The 20,570-nt window shown below is 39.3% G+C and overlaps 2 protein-coding genes across 4 annotated transcripts in view; both read right to left on the bottom strand.

Moving 5' to 3' along the window:
• The window catches only part of cep76 (centrosomal protein 76), an 18,669-nt gene extending 2,634 nt beyond the window's left edge, over window positions 1-16,035 (bottom strand). The window contains exons 1-11 of the mRNA XM_032519348.1: window positions 15,816-16,035; window positions 13,596-13,751; window positions 12,805-12,889; window positions 12,461-12,688; window positions 11,533-11,718; window positions 8,785-8,882; window positions 8,472-8,600; window positions 7,957-8,145; window positions 5,137-5,303; window positions 4,214-4,373; window positions 3,131-3,304 (exon numbers count right to left, since the gene is read on the bottom strand). Coding sequence (XP_032375239.1) covers window positions 3,131-3,304; window positions 4,214-4,373; window positions 5,137-5,303; window positions 7,957-8,145; window positions 8,472-8,600; window positions 8,785-8,882; window positions 11,533-11,718; window positions 12,461-12,688; window positions 12,805-12,889; window positions 13,596-13,751; window positions 15,816-15,878 — 1,635 coding nt within the window. The 5' untranslated portion in view covers window positions 15,879-16,035. The remainder of the gene's footprint in view (window positions 1-3,130; window positions 3,305-4,213; window positions 4,374-5,136; window positions 5,304-7,956; window positions 8,146-8,471; window positions 8,601-8,784; window positions 8,883-11,532; window positions 11,719-12,460; window positions 12,689-12,804; window positions 12,890-13,595; window positions 13,752-15,815) is intronic.
• A 717-nt stretch (window positions 16,036-16,752) lies between these two features.
• The window catches only part of ptpn2a (protein tyrosine phosphatase non-receptor type 2a), a 24,250-nt gene continuing 20,432 nt past the window's right edge, over window positions 16,753-20,570 (bottom strand). Inside the window, exons 9-10 of one of the 3 annotated variants that reach the window (XM_032519023.1) lie at window positions 18,983-19,200; window positions 16,753-18,527 (exon numbers count right to left, since the gene is read on the bottom strand). In XM_032519023.1, coding sequence (XP_032374914.1) covers window positions 18,338-18,527; window positions 18,983-19,200 — 408 coding nt within the window. In that variant the 3' untranslated portion in view covers window positions 16,753-18,337. Of the gene's footprint in view, window positions 18,528-18,982; window positions 19,204-20,570 lie in introns of all 3 variants that reach the window. The other 2 variants (XM_032519022.1, XM_032519024.1) reach the window with 2 other exon arrangements.

Genomic DNA, 20,570 nt, shown 5'->3' with positions numbered 1-20,570 from the left:
TGGGATCCACTATATCCCAGGACCTATAGTGGGAGTCCAACACTGACACCATCATCAAAAAGGCCCAGCAGAGGCTGTACTTCCTGCACCAGCTCAGGAAGCTAAACCGCCTAAGAAGATGCTGATCCAGTTCCTACTCAGCATCATCCAGTCTGTCCTTGCACGTCCATCAATGTCTGGTTTGGATCTGCCACCAAAAAGGACAGGAGCAGACTACACTGTCTCTAATCAGTCTGTTTACTGGTTCCACTTATTATTTATTTATCATTCTCATTCTCTATTTCAGAGCTCTTCATAAACTTTTAATTGTATTGTGTATTGTAATATAATACCCATATAATAACATAGTATTGTTTATCCCAGCACCATTTTCACTATGCTCCATAAGTAAAATAATAATAACTATCATAATTATAATTTACTCCTGCATACTTTCCAAAATACACACCATGATCGTATTGATGTGAATGCTGGAGGCATTGACTGATCTGAGATATTTATTATTAACCCCACGTCACATTCTTTTTGGCACCTAACTACCTCCACATTTTTAAACGTAGAAACCTTAGTCAAACTAGGGATGTAACTGTTACCGGTGTAAAGGTAAACCACGGTAGACATGTTTACGTAACAATTACCCTTTTCATTTAAAATAATCTTATTATCATGGTGGATTACCACGGTGTGGAAACCCTGCGTTTAATTCTTCCCAGATTCATACGAGGCTCCTGAAGAAAAAGAACACGGCGTTCAGATAAGAGAAGGGGAAAGAATGTAGCAGCTGACTTTTTTTCTTTTTTTCTTTATTTTCCTGTTTTCAGACTTGTTGAAGTGATGCGTGTAGCCCAGAACGTAAGTTAAAACTATTCTGTAGCCGGCTAAACTGGGTTTACTGCCTTGTTATCTTCAATAAGTGTCCTGCTACGATGTGGAAGTTTAGCCCGTGTTACGACGTGACATTTATTTGGAGAGAGAGAGAGACAGAGAGAGAGAGAGGGGGAAAAGAGAGAAAGAGAGAGAAAGAGAGAGATACAATACTGTGCTAAAGTCTAAAAAAAAAGTAGGCAGGTGTGAAAAAATGCTGTAAACTAAGAATGCTTTCAAAAATATAAATAATGACTGTTTATTTTTATTAATTTACAAAATGCAAAGTGAGCAAACAAAAGAAAAATATAAATCACATCACCCATCAGACTTCTCTGGACAGTAAGTGGGTGTACCTGCGTCCCACTGGTTTCCGCCAATTCTGAGCTAATGTCACTGCTGGACATCTTCCGATTTCAAAAGGAAATAAGCTTGATGGGTTTCATCTGCTGCACTAAGTTTCCTTGGCCGAGAACTGCGTCTACAATCCCCAACGTTGCCCGACGTTTTGCAAGTGTACCTATAAGAAATGTTGCTGGTTTGAAGGCAAAGGGTAGTAATACCAAATATTGATGTGATTTAGATTTTTCTTTTGTTTGTTCACTTTGCATTTTATAAAGTGATAAAAATAAACAATCATTAATATTTTTGAAAGCATTCTTAGTTTACAGCTTTTGGTGGAGCTGATAGATGAACAGATTGTTTAACATTACTTGTGTAGCCACGTGTTGATATTTAGGTTGTGTTGGGGCAATTTGCTAACAACGTGCAATCGCCAGCAAACTGACTAACCTGTGAATTTACCTTGGTAAATAATGTTCATAGTAAGTAAGACGCTTATTAATGTGCATTATTATTTGCTTATATTTCAGAACCACATCCAACTTCACAGTTAACTATGTTCAAGTTGTAAAATCTTCCTGGATCTCAAAGTCAGACATCTCTGGTTTAAGTTCTTACCATACACCCTACAGTGGGACAGTGTTTCAGCAGCCAGTTTTCAATAGTTTTTACAAGCCTATTGCCTATATTTTTGTAATATAATAAGCACTGTTATACTTTTTGAAACCATTTCAGCTTGTTAGGCTTATCAGTGTTTTCTGAACATATTGAGCACACTTTTAAAAATACTGTGATAATACCAAAAACCGTGATAATTTTGGTCACTATAACCGTGAGGTTACATTTTCATACCATTACTTTCTTAATTCAAACATAAAAATGTTCAGCTTGATTAGGACATTCCTGCTATTGCTTTTGTCATTAATTCCTTTCACGAATATTCTACATTTTCTAGGTAACTTTCTCCATTCAAATGAATAAAGACAAGGTTCAAAACGTAAACATTTTCACACTTTTTTCAACATCATTTCCTTAGTTAGAAACTCCCATTCAAAAATTTAAATAGTTTAATCTAAGCATATAATATGAAAAAAAAATTGAATCCAAATGTAGCACAAACTTTAACCAAACAGCCAGAAAATCTGAAAAAGTATATTAAAATGAATCTGTTTCCATCCACTACTGTTATGCACAATGAGATGACGTAATTATTAAGAGCGCCAGTCAAAACTCAAACAATAGAAAACCACGAGGAAAATTTGATGGAAATAGGGCATTTGAGCTTGTTTCATGTATTAAAAGTCACATAGTATGCTTATTTTCAGGTTCATACTATTGTAGGTTTCTACTAGAACATGTTTATGTGCTTTAATCTTAAAAAGAAAATCTAATTTTGTGAAAAAATAACTGTATTATAAAAACTCTGACGGAAAAGCTCAGTTTTAACGCCTGTCTCCTTAAGCCCCAATGCCAAAAAAAAAAGTCTGTTCTGATTTGTCGGCGTCTCCAGATCTTCCGCATCTGCGTTCCTTGAGTCTCTGCACCGTCATTGCAGCCGGGGAATGACTGACGGCTTGTTTTAAAAGGTGTCTCACAGTGTCTGAATACGAACTGTGAAAAATAAGTCAAACGTGCTTCATGTACTTCATGATTTATTTACGTCTGTTCCCATTGCACGTCACATATTATTCTTCCCACCATAGCTAAGTGCGTTTGTGTGATATTTCGACTTTTCATTTTTAATTTCCACTCAGCTTTTTGATATTAAAATTGATGACAAAATGCATCACAACAGGTGGATGGAAAACATATATGGGATGTGAACCAGAGCTTTTACTTGTCATAAATGCGCTCAACAGACTTGAACATAACCTAAAACACCAAAACTTTAAGGGTCCATATCTAGTCCAGTACTGTGTTTTACCTTCCTGTGCTCAGAAACCAGGTAGCGCATCTCCAGCTCCAGCTGGTTGCTGGCAGCAGCAGGATCCAGAGATGGGGCACAGAGTGGAGGCAAAGGGGGCAGAGAAGTGGTGGAGCCTGGGGCGCAAACAGACTTCAGAGCCTCTTCGCTCATCGCCTTCCACCGTGACTGATTCTGTAACGAAAGGAGGGAAAAAATGGCATTTAGCTGATGCTCTTATCTGGGCTTACCTTTTCCATTCACACAAGAGAACCACTACACTGTAACCTCTGGGGATTTGCTGCCTGTCTTTATGGTAACATGACAGGACAGGAGATGCTGATGTATGGAAGTGTTGCAGATTCAATTTCCCTGGCAACCGTCTAGTCACAAGCCCACTGCTCTTTGCTCGAGACTAACTCTGTCTAGTGTCGCTTTGCCAGACGTTCCTCCACAGCGCTGTCGAGGGTCTGCTGCATTCCACGATGGGAGAAAAATGTGCTCTGGTTTATTGGCCTTTCTTTAAACCAATCACTCGTCCTGGGAGGTACTAAGCACCAGGACGAGCCATGGGGCCTCTGCAAAATAGCATCGGGAAGGAACTTGTTTTGGTGGAAGTTCAAAAGTTGTTTTAGTCGTGCAACAGGAAACTCAGATTAGACAGATAGTCTTGCTAGCTGTCTGGATTTACCCTTCAGAGATCTGAGGACAGTTAACCATAGTCCTCAAAAGGCAACCAAAGTTTAAAATTTCAACACAAAGAAAGAATAAGGTAATGGACATCCGGGCAAAAAGAGTGAAATCCGGCTGAATTTCCGGCAGCAATGGAACAATCACCGAAGTAGTACGTTGTGGATATAGATTAACCTCTGTCTGATTAAAATCACCCATGATATGCAGTGTAACTAAAGACTTTCATATTGAAACTTATTTCACCTGCCCCTGACAATTAACACAATACCAGTCATGTGACCAGCATAACATTTTATTGGCACCTTTTCAACACTAAAAGGCCATGATAATTAATGAATACAACAATGGACCAAGCAATATACGTAAAATGTATTTAATCTGTGGGGAAATTATAGGACACCATTCTCTTACCTCGAAGTCAAAGACACAAAGCTCCACAGCATCGGTGGGCTGGCAGTTGGCCAAGAAGATCTGGTGGTTGAAGACACAGCCCACAGTGCGGTAGGGGGAAGAGGGTTTGGGCTGGGGGGCCAGGGGCGGGGCATCTGGATCTATGGCCTGGTGCAGGTATCTGACCATAAACATGGGACATCACAGCTAGTGACTGTCCTTGCAAAAATACTAACAGAATTGCTAGGAAATTATATTGCCAATTATCAAATACATTAGGCCATGCCATTTTAAGGTCATGACTTAAGTTGTGATAAAATATACTGTCACCCTATTAAATTAACCCAAAGCTTCATTGAGGGAAATTTTCTAAAATATATAGGTCCAGTTAATGAGTGAGGAGTTAAGGCGGCTTCAAATGGCTTCAATGAAACTACCATGAAGATAAAAAAGCTCTAACGGCTGGGACAGAATTGTAAAAATCAAAGTATTTCTCCATTACAAGATTATAGGGAGTTATGGCTAAAAACGTAATTGATGGACAAAATCCCAAAAATGAATAACCACCAACAAATGAAATAAATTGTCGCTTGGCCTAGAGCCTGCCCTGAAAATTTTAAAAATAAATAGCATTCAGAGATATCCTGCTGACAAACACACAAAGACTGGCTAATGAGCTAACTGAAGCAAAAGGAAAAAAACACAGTGCAGTTTAAATGATTACTTAGACAGTGTTTGGTATTAGCAGTTAGAGAAGAACTAAAAATGTTAAATATTGGAGAAATTTATGATAGACAATTTAACCAAATATGTCTTTTGTAAAAAAAAAAGAAATCTTTTAAAAAGGTATCCAACCCAACATGAATATTTACAGGGGAGTTACAGTGGTTAGTAAGTTATCAGCTGACTGAAAAACAACAACAAAAAAGAAAAGAAAATTGGACCTGTGTGCAGTCAGGCTCTCCCAGAAGGTGGTGCTCCCATCAGTACCGCGGGTCAGGACCCAGGTGTGTGGGGTTACCTTGGCTTTGGTACCCACACACACATATGCATCCAGGCCAAATCCCAGCAGTAAGCTACACAGCAGGGTGGCATGGTCCTCACAGTCCCCCTGGGGAGGACAGACAGTGATGAGTTTGGGTGGAAAGTTTGAAATGTGGAAAGTCATTTTTCAACATCATGTGTAGTTCAGAGCTCTCTTAACCTCAGTAAAAAGCCAACACACTTTAATTTTTTAACATTAAAGTCAGTTGTACTTCAAGAGCAACAAGACTTTGTTTCCTGGCTCAAATTTGTTCATGAAGCTTTTTGGAGCTGCAAAGTAATGACTGATTATTTTAAACCTGATGTGCAAACAATGAGCCTTGAGTGAGCTCCATTCCCAGAGGATCTGTAGTTGAAAGATCCAACAGCTAGTTGGTAGACCTTTTCTCTTCAACTATTTAGCTACATATCCTATTCTCAAAAGGAAAGGAATGTCTTTCCATTCTCTTATAAGCTCATTTTTTTCCTGGGGCTGGGTAGGAAACAAACATGTATGGCAAAGTATTATCTCAAAAATCTTTTTCCTAAAATATTCAGATGTTATACTATAAATATTCTCATAGTATTACAACTTTTATCTCTAAATAGTACAACTTTATTTATGTATTGATGTATTCTAGGTGTCTACAGACAGATTTGAAGAGATTTACTACAGTCTTCATACCATTCCTCTTGCTTGTTTAATTTATCGTGTCACTACAAGTCTGTTTAAACAGAAATACAATATCCGGTTTTCACTGCACTGTTAGCCTTTCTCAGAAGTGTTGAACACACAGACGAGAAGAGTCTGCTGGAGAGGAAATAAGTTACAGAGCTTTCCATAAGCTTTCTAAATGGTCCATGGCAGTAAGCAACTCTAATTTCACTCGAACTTTTCCGGTAAAAAGGCCTGGGTTGAGCTGGGGACTTGTGCTGCTGCTGTGTGCTGGCTCGGGCTACGGGGAAGTCAGAATGATAGATGTTCCCCAGAAGTGCTAATATAGACGGCAGCATCGAAACAGGCTGGGAACCGATGAGGCTAAATTAATTTCCCCTGGAATGAAACTCATAAATCACAGCTGACATGGGGCACTTTGTGAGAGTTGCGTTGTGTCTATCTTGCCAGCCGCTCACAGAGTAGAGGCAGGAAACATTTATCCTGTGGTGGTCTGGGAAATTTCCCACTATCTAGTAGAAATGAAAATGCATCAGTCAGTCGACTTTACACAAATCCTTCTTAAGGCCCTTACAAATCAACCTGATGCCAAAGAACTAGTGGCAATGAAGGGAGATGTTTGCGTTGCCTGGGTATTGGCCAGAAATTGCTGTTTAAAAAAATACAGTTGGTGGGATGTATATGAAAATCTATGATCGATGTAACTGACAGAAACAAATGGAGTAATGCAGTAAAGAGATTGCCCAAAATGTTTTGTTAATTTAGGTTGCAGTTTTGCTTGTCTTTACTCAATGACTGCAGGTTTAAATTTATGATTTGACGCACTGTTGAAAAAAGAAGGTTGTTCAATTTGCTGACTTGTTTTGTTTTTGTATTATCAACAAAAATTGGCACTTTTTTGGTGAGACACAGCGTTGACAGCCCCAGAGATGGACAGTCTGTTAAGCCATCTCCCCAGGGAGTAAAACAGATGGACCGCAGGCTCTTTGCTGCTGATGCCCGCTGATTTGGGCAACACTGTTTTGTTGTATGGTATCATAGCAATTACGACGCTCACAGCGCTGATGGATTATTTCCGGGTCAAAACCATTCCAGTGGAGTGGGGATGGGCAGTTTGACGCTTAACCCAACCATGCTCGGGGTATTGCCAGATATAATTATATAATTGTTTTTTTTAAACTGCATGTAACTACAATGACTTATACACTACATGTTAATAATATTATCTCCAGAAAGATTTACTAATTAGCACTATGCAGCAATGGTAGTTAAAATAAGACAGTGTTATTAAAGAGAAGCCAAATGCAGTTTGGACAACTGCCTTGCACTAACTCAAAAACAGTATGTCACCAACAAGAAACCACAAGAAGTAATAAACTAACACACCCTGAAAAAAAGAAAGATGTTTTTCATATCCTTAGATCTATGTAATTTACAGTAGAGCTAATGTGTAAATAGATTAATAAAAAAGACAGGAATGTTAAGTACAGGGAGCCCGCTAGATAGGCCTGCACAATTAATCGTTATAAAATTGCTTTCTTGATTCACCATGTTCACGATTTAATTTTTAAATAAATAACCAACTGCATCACTACTACTTTCCTCTGTAAGTTTTTAACATAAACTGTATAAAATAAGTTTTAAAGCGCTCCCAAGCGCTGCAGTGCTCTAACTTCTCTTCATGGAAGCCTCCGTTTACAGGCTTGTGGTGATGCACAATGTGCTATAGGTGCCAAAAGAAATCTGTTTGGTACTGCCAATTTGTTTTGTTTGTCATGGTTCATGTGAGCAATAAACATGACACTTTGTGGGAAAACAATCGTGGCAGAGAACTGTGATATAAATTCTAAGCAAATAAATTGTGATTCATATTTTTCCCCGAATCGTGCAGGCCTACCGCTAGGTGAGTTCTTCCATTTTAGAACTAATGAAACACATTATTAGGGCACTTAATTTGAATTTTTGTGTGAAAATCTTTAAATCTGTCTCTGAAGATCTATCAGTACAGTAAGTGCATTGCCGTCTGAAAAATGAGGCTGCCAAGATGCCGGCCAATTCGCCTTACCTTCCCTCTACACAGGAAAGCCATTAATGTGCACCACTGCTCCTGCTTGCCTCCTCCTCCCACCACCAGGGCCTTCTCCTGGGCCAGCAGGCTGACGAAGCGGGCCGCCTGCCGAGGGCTCTCTAGAAGCCGGCCTGCCCGCAGGACACGCACATAAGAACACACTGGCCTGTTGACGCCATTCTCATCCTGCAGAAAGCACAAAGACACAGTTAGAGTTCAGGATTCATCAATCCCTAAACTGGTTAGGAATATGAAAAGTCTTCTCCGCAAACCACTAAAATACTAAACCTGTGCATGAGTGGCAAACTGCAAATTAATTAGTTTGTTTGGAGGAACTCCCTATTTAGTGTCTGCTTATCCATATGCAATATGTAACCCATTTCCTTTGCTATCCTGGGAATTGCCCCACAGGTCTAATAAAATTGAGTAAAGAAATTGCCTACTATAGGAATAAATGTCCTTAAAACTTAGCAAAACTATATCATACAAAGGTTACATTTTTGCCCACAAACCTGTGCAAAGATCTTGACCATTTTGGATTGGTGCGATGGTCGTATCTCAAGGAACTCCCTCCACCACTGTTTGGCATAAACCAAGAAAAGTCTCTCTTTCTCTGCTGTCCTCTGCCTCTCCAGTGATTGCTGAATGCGAAACACACAATGACATCAGCTACTACAAATAGAGCTTTGATGTTTCAACTCTGAGGAAGATTGATTCTTAACGTTAATGGAATTTTAATAAAACGATTCACTATTAGTCGACAGTGTTACTTCAATCATGAATAATGAAGCCGATAAATAAACAGAAAGAGAGCGGTGTGCTGACCTGTGTGCTGATGATGTCAGTGCTCAGTGTCTCTGTGAGAGGAGGGTAGAGCTCCAGGCTGACAGTCAAAACACCAGCTGGGACTTTACATTCACTACCTGGAGACACATACAGAATACACAAGTACATGTTACCGAAAGCTGTTGCCACATACTGTACTTGGAGCTGCGAAGAGACAAAACTGCAGAGGTTTTTCAAAAACCTCATATTTATAGTATAAGCCTACTAATGTACTGTCAAAAACCAGCCTGGGGTGTCGGACCCTTCCGTGGAGTCCCAAGATCATCTACGGCACAGGAAAGAAGAAAAGTGGTTTGCTACTCAAATTTAGATTTTTTTTAAATTACTTCTCTGATCTTTATTTCAAAATACTACTGAGTTTCAGAGTAAAAAAAAAGGTTGCAAGCCGACACTGCTTAATTTTAAGGGGTCACAAGCCAGAAAGGCAAGAAAACAATGTTTCACAGCTGAACATCAGCATCAATTATAAAAACAAACAAAAACAAAGCTTGCAGTGTAGCTAGGATTATTAGTTACAAATTAAATGATTATAGAAAGAGGATATAAAATAGGTTTGAATGTATGTAATTCATAGTGTAATTCGAAATGTTTTCTAAAATGCAACTTACAAGATGGATGTGTGAACAAAAATATTTGTAAATAAAATTATCTAAATTACATAGCCTTGCTTGCATCAAGTACCCTAGTAGGATGACTTTAGGACTCTTGACCGATGTGCAAAGGTGTTTTAATTGCAGTTGGTTAGTTTGCATTTATCACTTTGATTTTGTTGGTATTCTACTTAACTACTACTTTCAGCTAAAGATCTGAAAGAAAGAGCTTTATTGATTATGTGACTCAGGTGATATGGAAGAATTAATTTTATGTTTTATTCTTTTTTTTTAACAAATGAAATGTATAACATGTACAATCAGTTTTTCTGATTGATGATTACAAAAACATTTTATGGCAGACTTCACTTTTAAAGTATGGTAGAGGAGAGATTCTTTGTTTGAAATTTTATGTTAATGTAATGTTTTCTGACAAATTTTGTTTTACCACTGCAATAGTATTACCATACCATACCATACCAACTTTATTTGTTAAGCACTTTACAACACACCAAAGTTGACCAAAGTGCTGTACAGAAAATAAACAAAATATTATAATTAATAACCCTACAATTAAAACACACAAAGTAGCAAATAAGAACAAGTAAATGAGTCGACATCTTACTATGTGTCAAAAGCCAAAGAGAAAAGATGGGTTTAAGAAGGATTTAAAAACAGATAAAGAAGAGGCTGTGTTTACATGCAAAGGCAGATCATTCCATAGTCTAGGGGCAGACACAGCAAAGGCCCGGTCCCCTCTGAGCTTACGCTTGTTTAGGCACAGTCAGGAGCAGCTGATCCTCTGACTGAGAGCGCGGAGGGTTTATAAGGGTGTAGGAATCAGAGAGGTATGGCGGGGCCAGACCATTTAGTGATTTAAAGCAAACAACAGAATTTTAAAATGGATCCTAAATTGAATAGGAAGCCAGTGTAGTGAAGCTAAAATAGGGGAGATGTGCTCATGTTTACGGTGCCCGTTAAAAGACGTGCTGCTGCATTTTGTATCATCTGGAGACGGGTGATGGAGGACCCACAACCCCCCATATAGAAATATACAATAGTCAGCCGTGTAGTTATAAAGGCGTGGATTGCAGTTTCAAAATGTTGCCTTGACAAAATGGCTTTATTTTGGCCAGTTGCCTAAATGAAAGAAGCTTGATTGACAAGCTTTGATTTGATTGTCAAATTAAGCTCAGGGTCCACTTTAACTCCTAGGTTTGTAATGTTAGATTTAATATAGGGTGCCAAGGAGCCCAAATTACAGGCAGGTCCCAGTGGTGCCTCCAAAAACCATCACTTCTGTTTTTTCATCATTGAAACTTAAAAAGTTCAGAGCCATCCAGGCTTTTATGTCGTCAAGACAATTGAATAGTGTCCAACGGAGTTATTGTTTTCTTTTTAAGAGGTACAAAATTGACGTATCTGCATAACAGTGGAAAGAAATGCCGTACTTTCTAAGTATGGAACCAAGTGGAAGTATTTTTGGTGTCTATTATATGAATGCGAGATGGGCAATTGTATTTGGATGACACATTAAACTACTCTATCAATGAATGAACTGTATTAATCATTCTTTACCCATAGAGACATTACCTTTAAAAAATAAATACATTCATTAAATTTAGTATCGCACTATCGCTGTTATTTAAAGAAGAATTCCGGTCGATTCCAACACGTAGCTCTGTTGTTTGTATATTTGCTGTGCTGTCAGTAGAGAAAAAAAATGAAAACAATCGGTGCTGCCTACACCTTGTTATCCACTGCTAGAGTTAGAACACCACAGGCTTAAACGGGATAAGTTTTAAATGTGTTTTTAGCCTCTAAACACCTTCAAAATGTCATTACAAGTGCCTAGCCAGGGAACACAGTGAATCTGACTGCAGTAGATGTCACGGAAAGGCATAAAAGTTGTGTTAATCCATACCTCTGTTTATTTCCTCTTTTCCAGTGAAGTCCAAACTAGTCAATTGTCAAACTCATACAATCCAATATTCGAAAATGTACTTTTTCCACCCAAAAAACAATTTGCCGTTGATTTTTCTCGCTACTGACAGCATTCCAAATTTACAAACAACAAAGCTACGTGTTGGAATTGACCGCAATTCTCCTTTAATGCAGCAGAATCACCCTTCCTTACCAACTCCCATCAGCTCCACAGCAAAACAGGTCTTCCCACTGGGCAAGCTGAGAACTGTCCTCCAGTCCAGGAAGTAGGACGAGACCAGCGCTGTCTCACTGGAGGTGTCCGTCTTGATCAGCACCAAGTGAACCGGGTCACACAAAGACAGCATGGTAGTCGCGTCCGCCATTTTGCCACCCTCTCCTGCAGTGACAAAATTACAAACTAACTTTAGATAATATATTAAAGTGTATACTATATGTAACTTTTGAATGTGTCCGAAACTTTCCAGCTGATGATCATAGACGACCTGTAAAAGCAAACAAGACTAACATCAAAAAGAACTAGAGCTATTTTTATTTAGTTTTTATTAATGCCTTTGCCCTGGTCCAAATGATTTATGGCAGGTAGAACGGCTCTACAGAGCAAAGATTCTGACAGGTCACAGAGTTTGGCGTAACACCGGAAAAGCCTCTGTGGTTAGTATCTTATATTCTTATCTTATATCTTATATTTCTAATATCTGAGCAATTGTAACACAGTGTTTCCCTTCGGGGATCAATAAAGTATTTCTGATTCTGATTCTGATATCCAGCCAGGTACAAGCAGGAGATTTCTTTTTGTACGTGTAAAAAGTTATCTGTTGGAGTAAAGGATACTGGGGCATCAATCATCAAAAGCCATCAAATAAAAAAGGAAATTAAACAAAGAACAACTAAAAGGTAGAGTAGACAAGTCACACTAGGGCTTTCAGGCTTTCAACACAAGGAGACAATTACGGGATTGTAAATTTTTCAAAACCGACCCCCAGGTATGTAATATGTCTATTTCATTCATAAAATAATTTTTAGATCCAAAGGGTCCACTAGAATCAACACAAACTGAAAGTTAAAAATAGCCACTTGAAGCAACATGAAGCAACAGCATGACAACAATGATAATTTACCTGTGGATCCATCTCTGTGGACCTCTAAGAGGAAACCCTCCTTCAGATCAGGTTCACAGGCACAAGGCACTGGCTTTGAGTGAAACCTCTGGTTGCGGTAGTGCAGGTAGAGTTTAAATGTAGAACACACCTGACCAGGTAAAGGCTCTGGCTCCTGAAGGTGCTCCAGAAAGGCTTTACCACCAAGCACTTGGAGATATAGGTACCGCCTGGATGGGTCAATATTGGCTGAGAGAAAGAAAAGAATGGCTTTACCTAACATCTTTACCTGGGCAACATGAGTGGAAGAAAATAGGCAATGCTATTGTGTTGCTTTATTGAGTCTAGTAAATTGTGTTTCTTACTTTTTTTCAGCTGAGTAATATTCTTGTCAACAAAGTGAGCAGCAGGCTTTGGAAGGGATCCTGGTCCTGCCTCTGGGGGTACTTCCTACCAAAACAGACCAACATGACAAACGTACCAAACTCAGTCAGCTGGGGATTGAATTCAAACAATTTGTACAGTGGATAAATTGTTATCTGGATCTGGGTTCAAATTAGTATTAAACTATTTAAGACAGTTGTTATTACCATTTGGTTAGGAAGAGCCTATCTTCAATTTTGAATCAAATCAACTAAAGAGAACTGCTGTCAACCAATCATCACATATGGAAATCTGAAAATTGTCTGCCATGTGTTGGCTAGTCTATTTCACAACGTTCTACTTCTGGGATAGCTGATGCAGCCGGAAATTCTGTCGTATGTCACTCTTTTCAGACAGATTTCTGTTAACTTACGCTTTCTTAGTGTTGGAATTTTAAACTCTGGTGGATTTATGAGGACTATGGCTACTACTCCTCAGACCTCTGCAGGGTAACTTCAAACAGCTAGCTATACTATCCGTCCAATTTGATTTTTCTGTTGCACAACAAAAACAACTTTTGAATGTAACCATGTTCCACCAAAACAAGTTCCATTTCCGAGACTATTTTGCAGCGGCTCTTTACGACCCATGACAATTGTGATTAGTTTAAAGAAATGCCAATAAACCAGAGCACGTTTTTCTCCCATCCCGGAATGCTGTGTGGGCTCGCCAGACCCTCATACGCAGCGCTGTGGGGGAAGGTCTAGCAAAGTGAGACTAAGTGTTGGCCAACCTGTGTGAAGTGTAGGTCCTTCATCACATCATCTATAATGCCCCTGCGCTGCAGAGCATGTAGGAAATCCGCTTCAGACAGAGCTCGATGTGCTGGGTCTTGGTCGTCCTTTACAGTCTCAGCCAACACCTCTCGAATCTTCCCATGGATATCCATCTGATAACCAACAAAGACAGAATAAACACCACATTCCCATACAATTCCCCTAAGTAAGAGTCAAATAGCTAGATGTCTCAGATCTCTCTAATGTTCTTTGAGGTATCTGAATTAAGACTCCTTATTATTTAAGGTTAATTGTCTATCTGTCGTTCCCCCAATTTCCAGACCACAGTTAGTAAAAATGGACTAAAACATCACATTGCCCCAATTTTGTGCTTGTTTACGGGCAATCATCCCTCTTTACTGTGTCGGGGAAAGTGGTGTGCAAAATGCAGCGGTGCTCAAAGTCCTGAAAATGACACAGTCGTTGTTGGATGTGTTTCTGAGCGGAACGATCTGGAATGCAGGTCAGTTATATCAGGGACTTTGTCAGCTGGTGTGAGCTCAACCAGCTTCTGCTCAACACCAGTAAGACAAAAGAGATGATCGTCGACTTTAGGAGGAAAACATCCCACTTCTTACCGGTGAGCATCCAGGGATTGGACATTCAGGTAGTGGAGAGCTACAAATTCCTGGCTGTTCACCTAAACAATAAACTGAACTGGACTGACACCATGCAATTTACAAGAAGAGCCAGAGTTGCCTCCATCTGCTGAGGAGACTCAGGTCCTTTGAAGTGTGCAGGACTCTCCTCAGGACTTTTTATGACCTTGTGGTGGCCTCTGCCATCCTTTATGCTGTGGTCTGCTGGAGGAAGGGCAGCTCGGACAGGGACAGGACCAGACTCAATAGACTGATCAGGAGAGCGAGTTTTGTCTTGGACTGTCCTGGACCCCGTAGAGAAAAGTGGGGGGAGAGGAGGATGTTAGCTAAGCTGACATCCATCATGGGCAACACCTCTCACCCCCTACATGACACTGTGGGGTCCCTGAACAGCTCCTTCAGCAGCAGACTGATACACCCACGGTGTAAGAATGAGAGGTACCGCAGCTGTCAGACTCTACAACACCTGCACTACCTGATAATGTTGTAGTTTCTGTCCCTGTTTTTCAATTACACCACACATTCTCTGTAAATCTCTATTATCTAGTATCTATAAGTACTTACTTTTTCAATATTATTTATGGTCACAGTTAAATATCATTTATATTTTGGTTACTTACTTTTGTTATATTATTTAATTACATATTCAATTTAATTTCAACGTTACTTACTAACACTGCAATATATATTTTTTGTATTATGGCAACCGCACTTTACAATACCTTTTATTTAATGCCACTTTACATTCATTCAATACCTCTTGCTCATTGTCTGCTGTTTGCGTGTTGTTTGTGTTGAATGTGGATTTTCCCTACTGTGGGAAGTAGTTAAGTATTATCTAATCTAATCTTCATGAGCAAGATGGATCCTATCAGAATTTTTATATATCCAATAGAGCTATAAGAAGGTATAAAGTCTCAGGATTTCATTAAACTGTTAATGCAAATGCAGTTTTTAAAAATCGAGAATGCTTTACAGACTGGAATAACTTGATGTAAACAGAGTGGTTCCATAGTAAACCAGTTAACGATACTAGTAAAAAACTACTGGGCCTGTTCAGTATAATACTGTTTAATGGATCGTTGCATCTCTACCTACTGCTACTCAACCCTTAGACTGTAAAAACTCTAGAGACCCCCTATTTGAATTGTAAAGTTACTTTAGAGCGCAGTCTGCTTACAGACCTCTGTAAGCTAACGTTAGACTAGACAGGCGTTAAGTACCCTAGCTTGGAAATGGCAACCGAATGTTTTAAATAATGAAAAACATAAATCTAGCTACATATTTGGTACAGCCGAACTTAGAGTTTAGTGGTTCCAGAGCTTAAAATATGATGTAAGTTATAATGTGTGCATTGTCAATGAGCAAGTAGACATTAATTTGCTGATTGAAGGGAATTTTACAAGTCGTTAAGCTAAGTTTACCAGGCACTCCCTTCAACAAATCGCATAATGGTCTGCGTAACTATCAAACCACGTAACGTTATCTTGAAAAAATCCGGCATACATAGGGATATCATTTAATAACGAAAACGCATAGAAAATTAAAGCTAGCTAGCTAGCTAAGTAGTATGCTCACCTTAAGTAAATGGTTGTGAATAATTTGCTTTAGTTCGGAAGCTTTCTCTGGAGGCAGAGACATTGTAGCTAGCTTACGCTACGTTAGTAATAGGGTTCTATCGGGAACAATAAATGTGTGTATGAGCAATATTCGATCCTCGTAAACATTTGTCATCCGTAATAATCTAAATTCTGACAGCCCGTGGATCATAGCCACAACTGCCAGTTTAGGTTTAAACTGTGGCGGAAAAGCAGGCGGGAATGCAGCCCCACTGATGCCTGACGACGTCCTGTGGTCAACATTGTAATGCAATTAATCAATTCTGTCCTAGAACGAAATAACATACGTCAGTGGGATATCACTGCCACGATGCTTTTTTTAGGGGACGTTTAATTTAATTTCGGTTAAATAACTATTTGACATTTTATTTAGGGATTGTATTGGTTGCCATATTCTCGTTTGCGCTGCGACAACCTATGGCGACAAACAGTGAAGGACCCTTTTGTAGTCCAAATTGTAGTGGTAACTGTAATCGCCCTGCTACTACTACTGCTGCTAACTGTTACTATTTTTTCATACCAATTTAACCTGTTTTACAGTATTAGGACAGTTTAGATTGTTTTACTTTCAACTTTATCTTAATACATAGCATTAATAATTATGTTTATAGTACAAAAAATACATTTGCAGTTTCTTTTAGTGGATGGCTCATACAATACAGTAACATTACTACAGTAGTCAATGTGAGCAAGGCCTCTTCTTGAAATATTGAATCAATTCCTGGAATCCATGGTGAGTGTCCTCCAGTCTGGGTAAATTGATTTAGCTCATGCTCACAATGAAATTATGACTATAACAAAGCACAGCAGTCCAGGGATGGGCGAGCTGTGGGTGGATATTGTAAAGCTGCTTTACTTAAACTGAGTCAAAGCAAAAACACAAGCAGACAAGCATGGTTTGGTAAAAAAGATGAATGTTTTATTTTAAGAAGTATTTCATGTTTTGTTTTCTTTTTTTCAAAAAGCCATCTGTCATGTTCTCACTGCAGCTCAGCAGTGTACAAAACTCCCCTGAAATTTTAAGTGGAAAACAAGAATAAATGGAATGTTATGGTCAAACGTCTCTCTTCTGGGTTAAAAGAGAATGCAGTAATAGCCATGTCCAACGTTGGAATCTAAGCCAATCAGCAACCCTCAATTTCCTCTCAGGAGTCAGTACATGCTAATGACACATTTGGTGTTGAATCAACTCTGATACAAACTGGTCAATGCAGTGCTAACATTTTACTCATGTATTGTAGGAAACAGCAGATCACATAAACTTTATCTGTAATGATTATGCTAGGAAACCTTGGAGCATACCTTTTTACATTTAATTCACTTCAAGGCACATTAAAAGCTATCTTAACCAGCTAACAAATAGGTACCAACATGTATGCTAGCATTCCCCTAACTAGAATTTAATCCAAGGTGCTTTGCTCCAACTTCTCAATTGCATTATTATAGCTTTGGATTGGTACTGGCCAATTGAAAACCAATTAAGTAATTATATGGGATACAATTAAAAAGTCAAACGCAACGCAAAGCTACTATGACTATCATTTTGTAATGCAGTTGTCAGTTATGTCAGAGATACAACAGAAAATACATTCCACAATTTTATTTAATAGCTTGCCTGGCTGTTACTTTCCAAAAACGTACAGCTTTGCTTTGGTTTCCTCAAAAACAACAGATGAACAACCTAAACATACACACATGAACCCATCCAGTGGGTAAATACCATAGACAGTAAAAGGTAAATACACGCACTAAGAGGCAAGGGACCGGTCAGCTTGTATAATCCATGTGACAACCAAAACCTATGAAAAAAGGTGCTCACATAGCAGAAAATAAAATGTTAACATTCTAGCAAAGTTAAAAACATCAGCAAGGCTGCTCCCCCATAAAGTGTCCAGTCACACAAAAATATATATCTGGCCGTATTGGGATGGCCCTGCTAAATGTGAATGGAAGAACAAGTGGTGCTCTCGAAAACCTATAAATGCATGCATGCACATTTCATCACAGAAAAACAAAAACTCACATAGCTGACCTCTAGGCTTTGCAGTTTTTCTACATACCTATGGTTGAATGGACAGTTGACACTTTCAAAACATCATTTTGAAATGCAAAATGTAAAATGTGTCCACAGATGATCAACACACATCTGTCACATCTTGTCAGAATTATTTTTTTTGCTTTGTACTGCACCTTTAGTAAGTTTTCTTTTCCAAGCAATATGGTACAGTACATTCATCAACAGTGACAAGAAGGAAAGAAAATCATCGTGCTGGCACCAAGATCCTGAGATGTTTCTATTTTTGTTAAGATCTTACATGAAAAATATACACACAATCATTTGATCTAGCGCTCCTGCATTTTGAGCTTAAGAAATAAATACCCTCAGTTATGCACATATTACCATCTACATCTACTTAGAGAAGTACCTAATGCCAGGTACTGGTGCAAAGTAAGAGTCAGTTTTAAGTGACCCAAAGTGTTTCACTGGGAGTACATCCAGCACACCAGCAGGCCGACAGCCACAGCTGCCCCTGCACCAACGTTGAGCAGAATGGGTCTCCAATACAGCCAGTTGTCTCGTTTCCTCTCCGAGTCGGTCAGTCTCTGTTTCATCTGCTGGACCTTCTGTGAGGTGCTGGCAATCCTATCCTCACGGTGTCGCTTTCTGACACTGAAATAAGCAAAATTGTGGAAACCCCATCAATCTCACACACAGTGCCACTTATGTGCCAGAGAATTGAAGAATTGTTACATAAAAAATATTTTTGAAAGGTGTTAACAACAGTGCTGTCCTTCTTAAAAAGATGTGATGTCCTTTTTAAGAAGACGTTAGCAAGACCCAAAAAGGGCTAACTTCTTCTTAAGAAGGAGGTTGTTGCCAACTTGGCCTTTGTTTGTGTTGTGACTGATTCTAGTCTCTTATCTTTTCAGATGAATTTAAATAAAAAGGTTGATAATTGATCATTTAATAATTTTCAAAACATTAAAAACTGTTACTGTGTTATTTCTCTTTCAAAAGGCAGCAATAAATCTATATAATCTCTAATTGTTGCATCCTTAACTGTGTCCTTTCTTTACAATGAACCTGACTAAATTAATTTTAAGAAGTCCTGAGCGGTTACTTACTACCCCAAGTTCTCTGCCATGTTGTGGTCTTGGCTGTCTGTCTCTTCTGATGGCAGGGGGTCTCGTGCCAGCAGGTGTTCTACTGAGGCGGCCAGTGGCTCTAGACAGGGTTCTGGCTGACCGTTAGGCCTGCTGTCGTTGAGGTGAGGTCTAGGTGGAGGGGGTGGAGGGGGCAGATCTGGCTCCAATACAGCACTGGACATCATTCTCTGCTTATTCTGATACAGGGGATGAGACACAAAGAGACAACACACAAGGAAAAGTAAATCAGAATCAGACAAACTTGCAAGAAATCAAAAGAGAAAAGTGAGGGATGAACTAGCAATTTATGACCCTAACCCACTTTATGGGCTAGATCCTGCATTACTGCAGATCCCCCCAATAGGCCCATGTCACACAACAATTGAAGATCGGAAGAACGTCTGAGTGGGGATACGGCTCTTCCGGTTAGCTTTTTACAATGGCAGAGCCCGATAGATCCGTAACCTGCTTAAAGTCACCTGCAACGATGTGGTTTGGATTGTAAATGAACAGGGAATGGGAGCAGAGAGGGAGGGGTTTTTATTAGGGCCTGAGCGCTGAAAGCAAAGGCCCTATTGAAACTGAAGGAATTATTATTATTCTTTATCTAGCAAATGAATTGACTTTTTCAGGGGCTTATGATATAAAAAATATAAATCAGCAAATTTGGCGGTTGTATCAAGTCTGGTGAAATTTACGTATTTAAGGGTTTCGGGAATAGCCAAAAATGGCTCGCTAGCACCCCTAAAAAGTAGGCCTAAATGACAAGGTGCTATACTTTAACAAACTCCTCCTAGAGATTTCATCAGATTGACTTCAAATTCAGTCTGTGTCATCTAAAGACCTTAACGATGAAAAATTATTAAAAGAAAAACTTTTCGTCAAACGGTGTGGGCGTGGCATGGCGGACATTTTTAGTGTTTAACAATGAAGGAGAAAGTGGTAGTAACTACAGTGTACGTTGGCAGATCTGCTTGAAATTTCCCACAATCACCAAGAGTCCAGGCCTGAGGACATCTAAAGGCCAATATGGACTTTTAGAGATAGCGCCACCAACTGGCAACAGGAAATCAGCCTTATATGACAAACATCATCTGATTTAAATGAAACTTATGTGTGGTCTACATGTGATACTGAGCCGACCCCTGTACTTTAACCACGCCCGCCCACTTAGGCCACGCTCCTTCCATACAATTCAAACCGTTTAAGGTAGTCTTGTGTGAGATGTTATTGAACTCAGCAGAAAGTTCCTTCTTCATTGGTGATGATTTGGACTGCCCCCTATGTGTAAGCCACGCCCACTTTCATAACTGGTGATCCATTTAAGGTATAGTCTTGTGTGAGGTATCAATGAACTCAGCAGAGACTTCCCTTTTTATTGTTGACGGTTTGACCCGCCCGCTATGATTTGGCCATGTCACAGATGAACTGTATGACGTAGAATCCTGTGTGAGGTATCATTGAACTCAGCAGGGAGTTTCATCTTCATTTGTGATGATTTGCAGTGTCTCAGTGTTTCAATATGTAGCCAATCAAATACCTTTTGACTGCAACAGTGGCATAAAGC

The sequence above is a fragment of the Etheostoma spectabile genome, chromosome 6, assembly GCF_008692095.1.
Source record: "Etheostoma spectabile isolate EspeVRDwgs_2016 chromosome 6, UIUC_Espe_1.0, whole genome shotgun sequence".
NCBI classification, from domain to species: Eukaryota; Metazoa; Chordata; class Actinopteri; order Perciformes; family Percidae; genus Etheostoma; species Etheostoma spectabile.
Note: the sequence above shows the minus strand (reverse complement) of the source record. Positions and strands in the feature narration are given on the sequence as shown.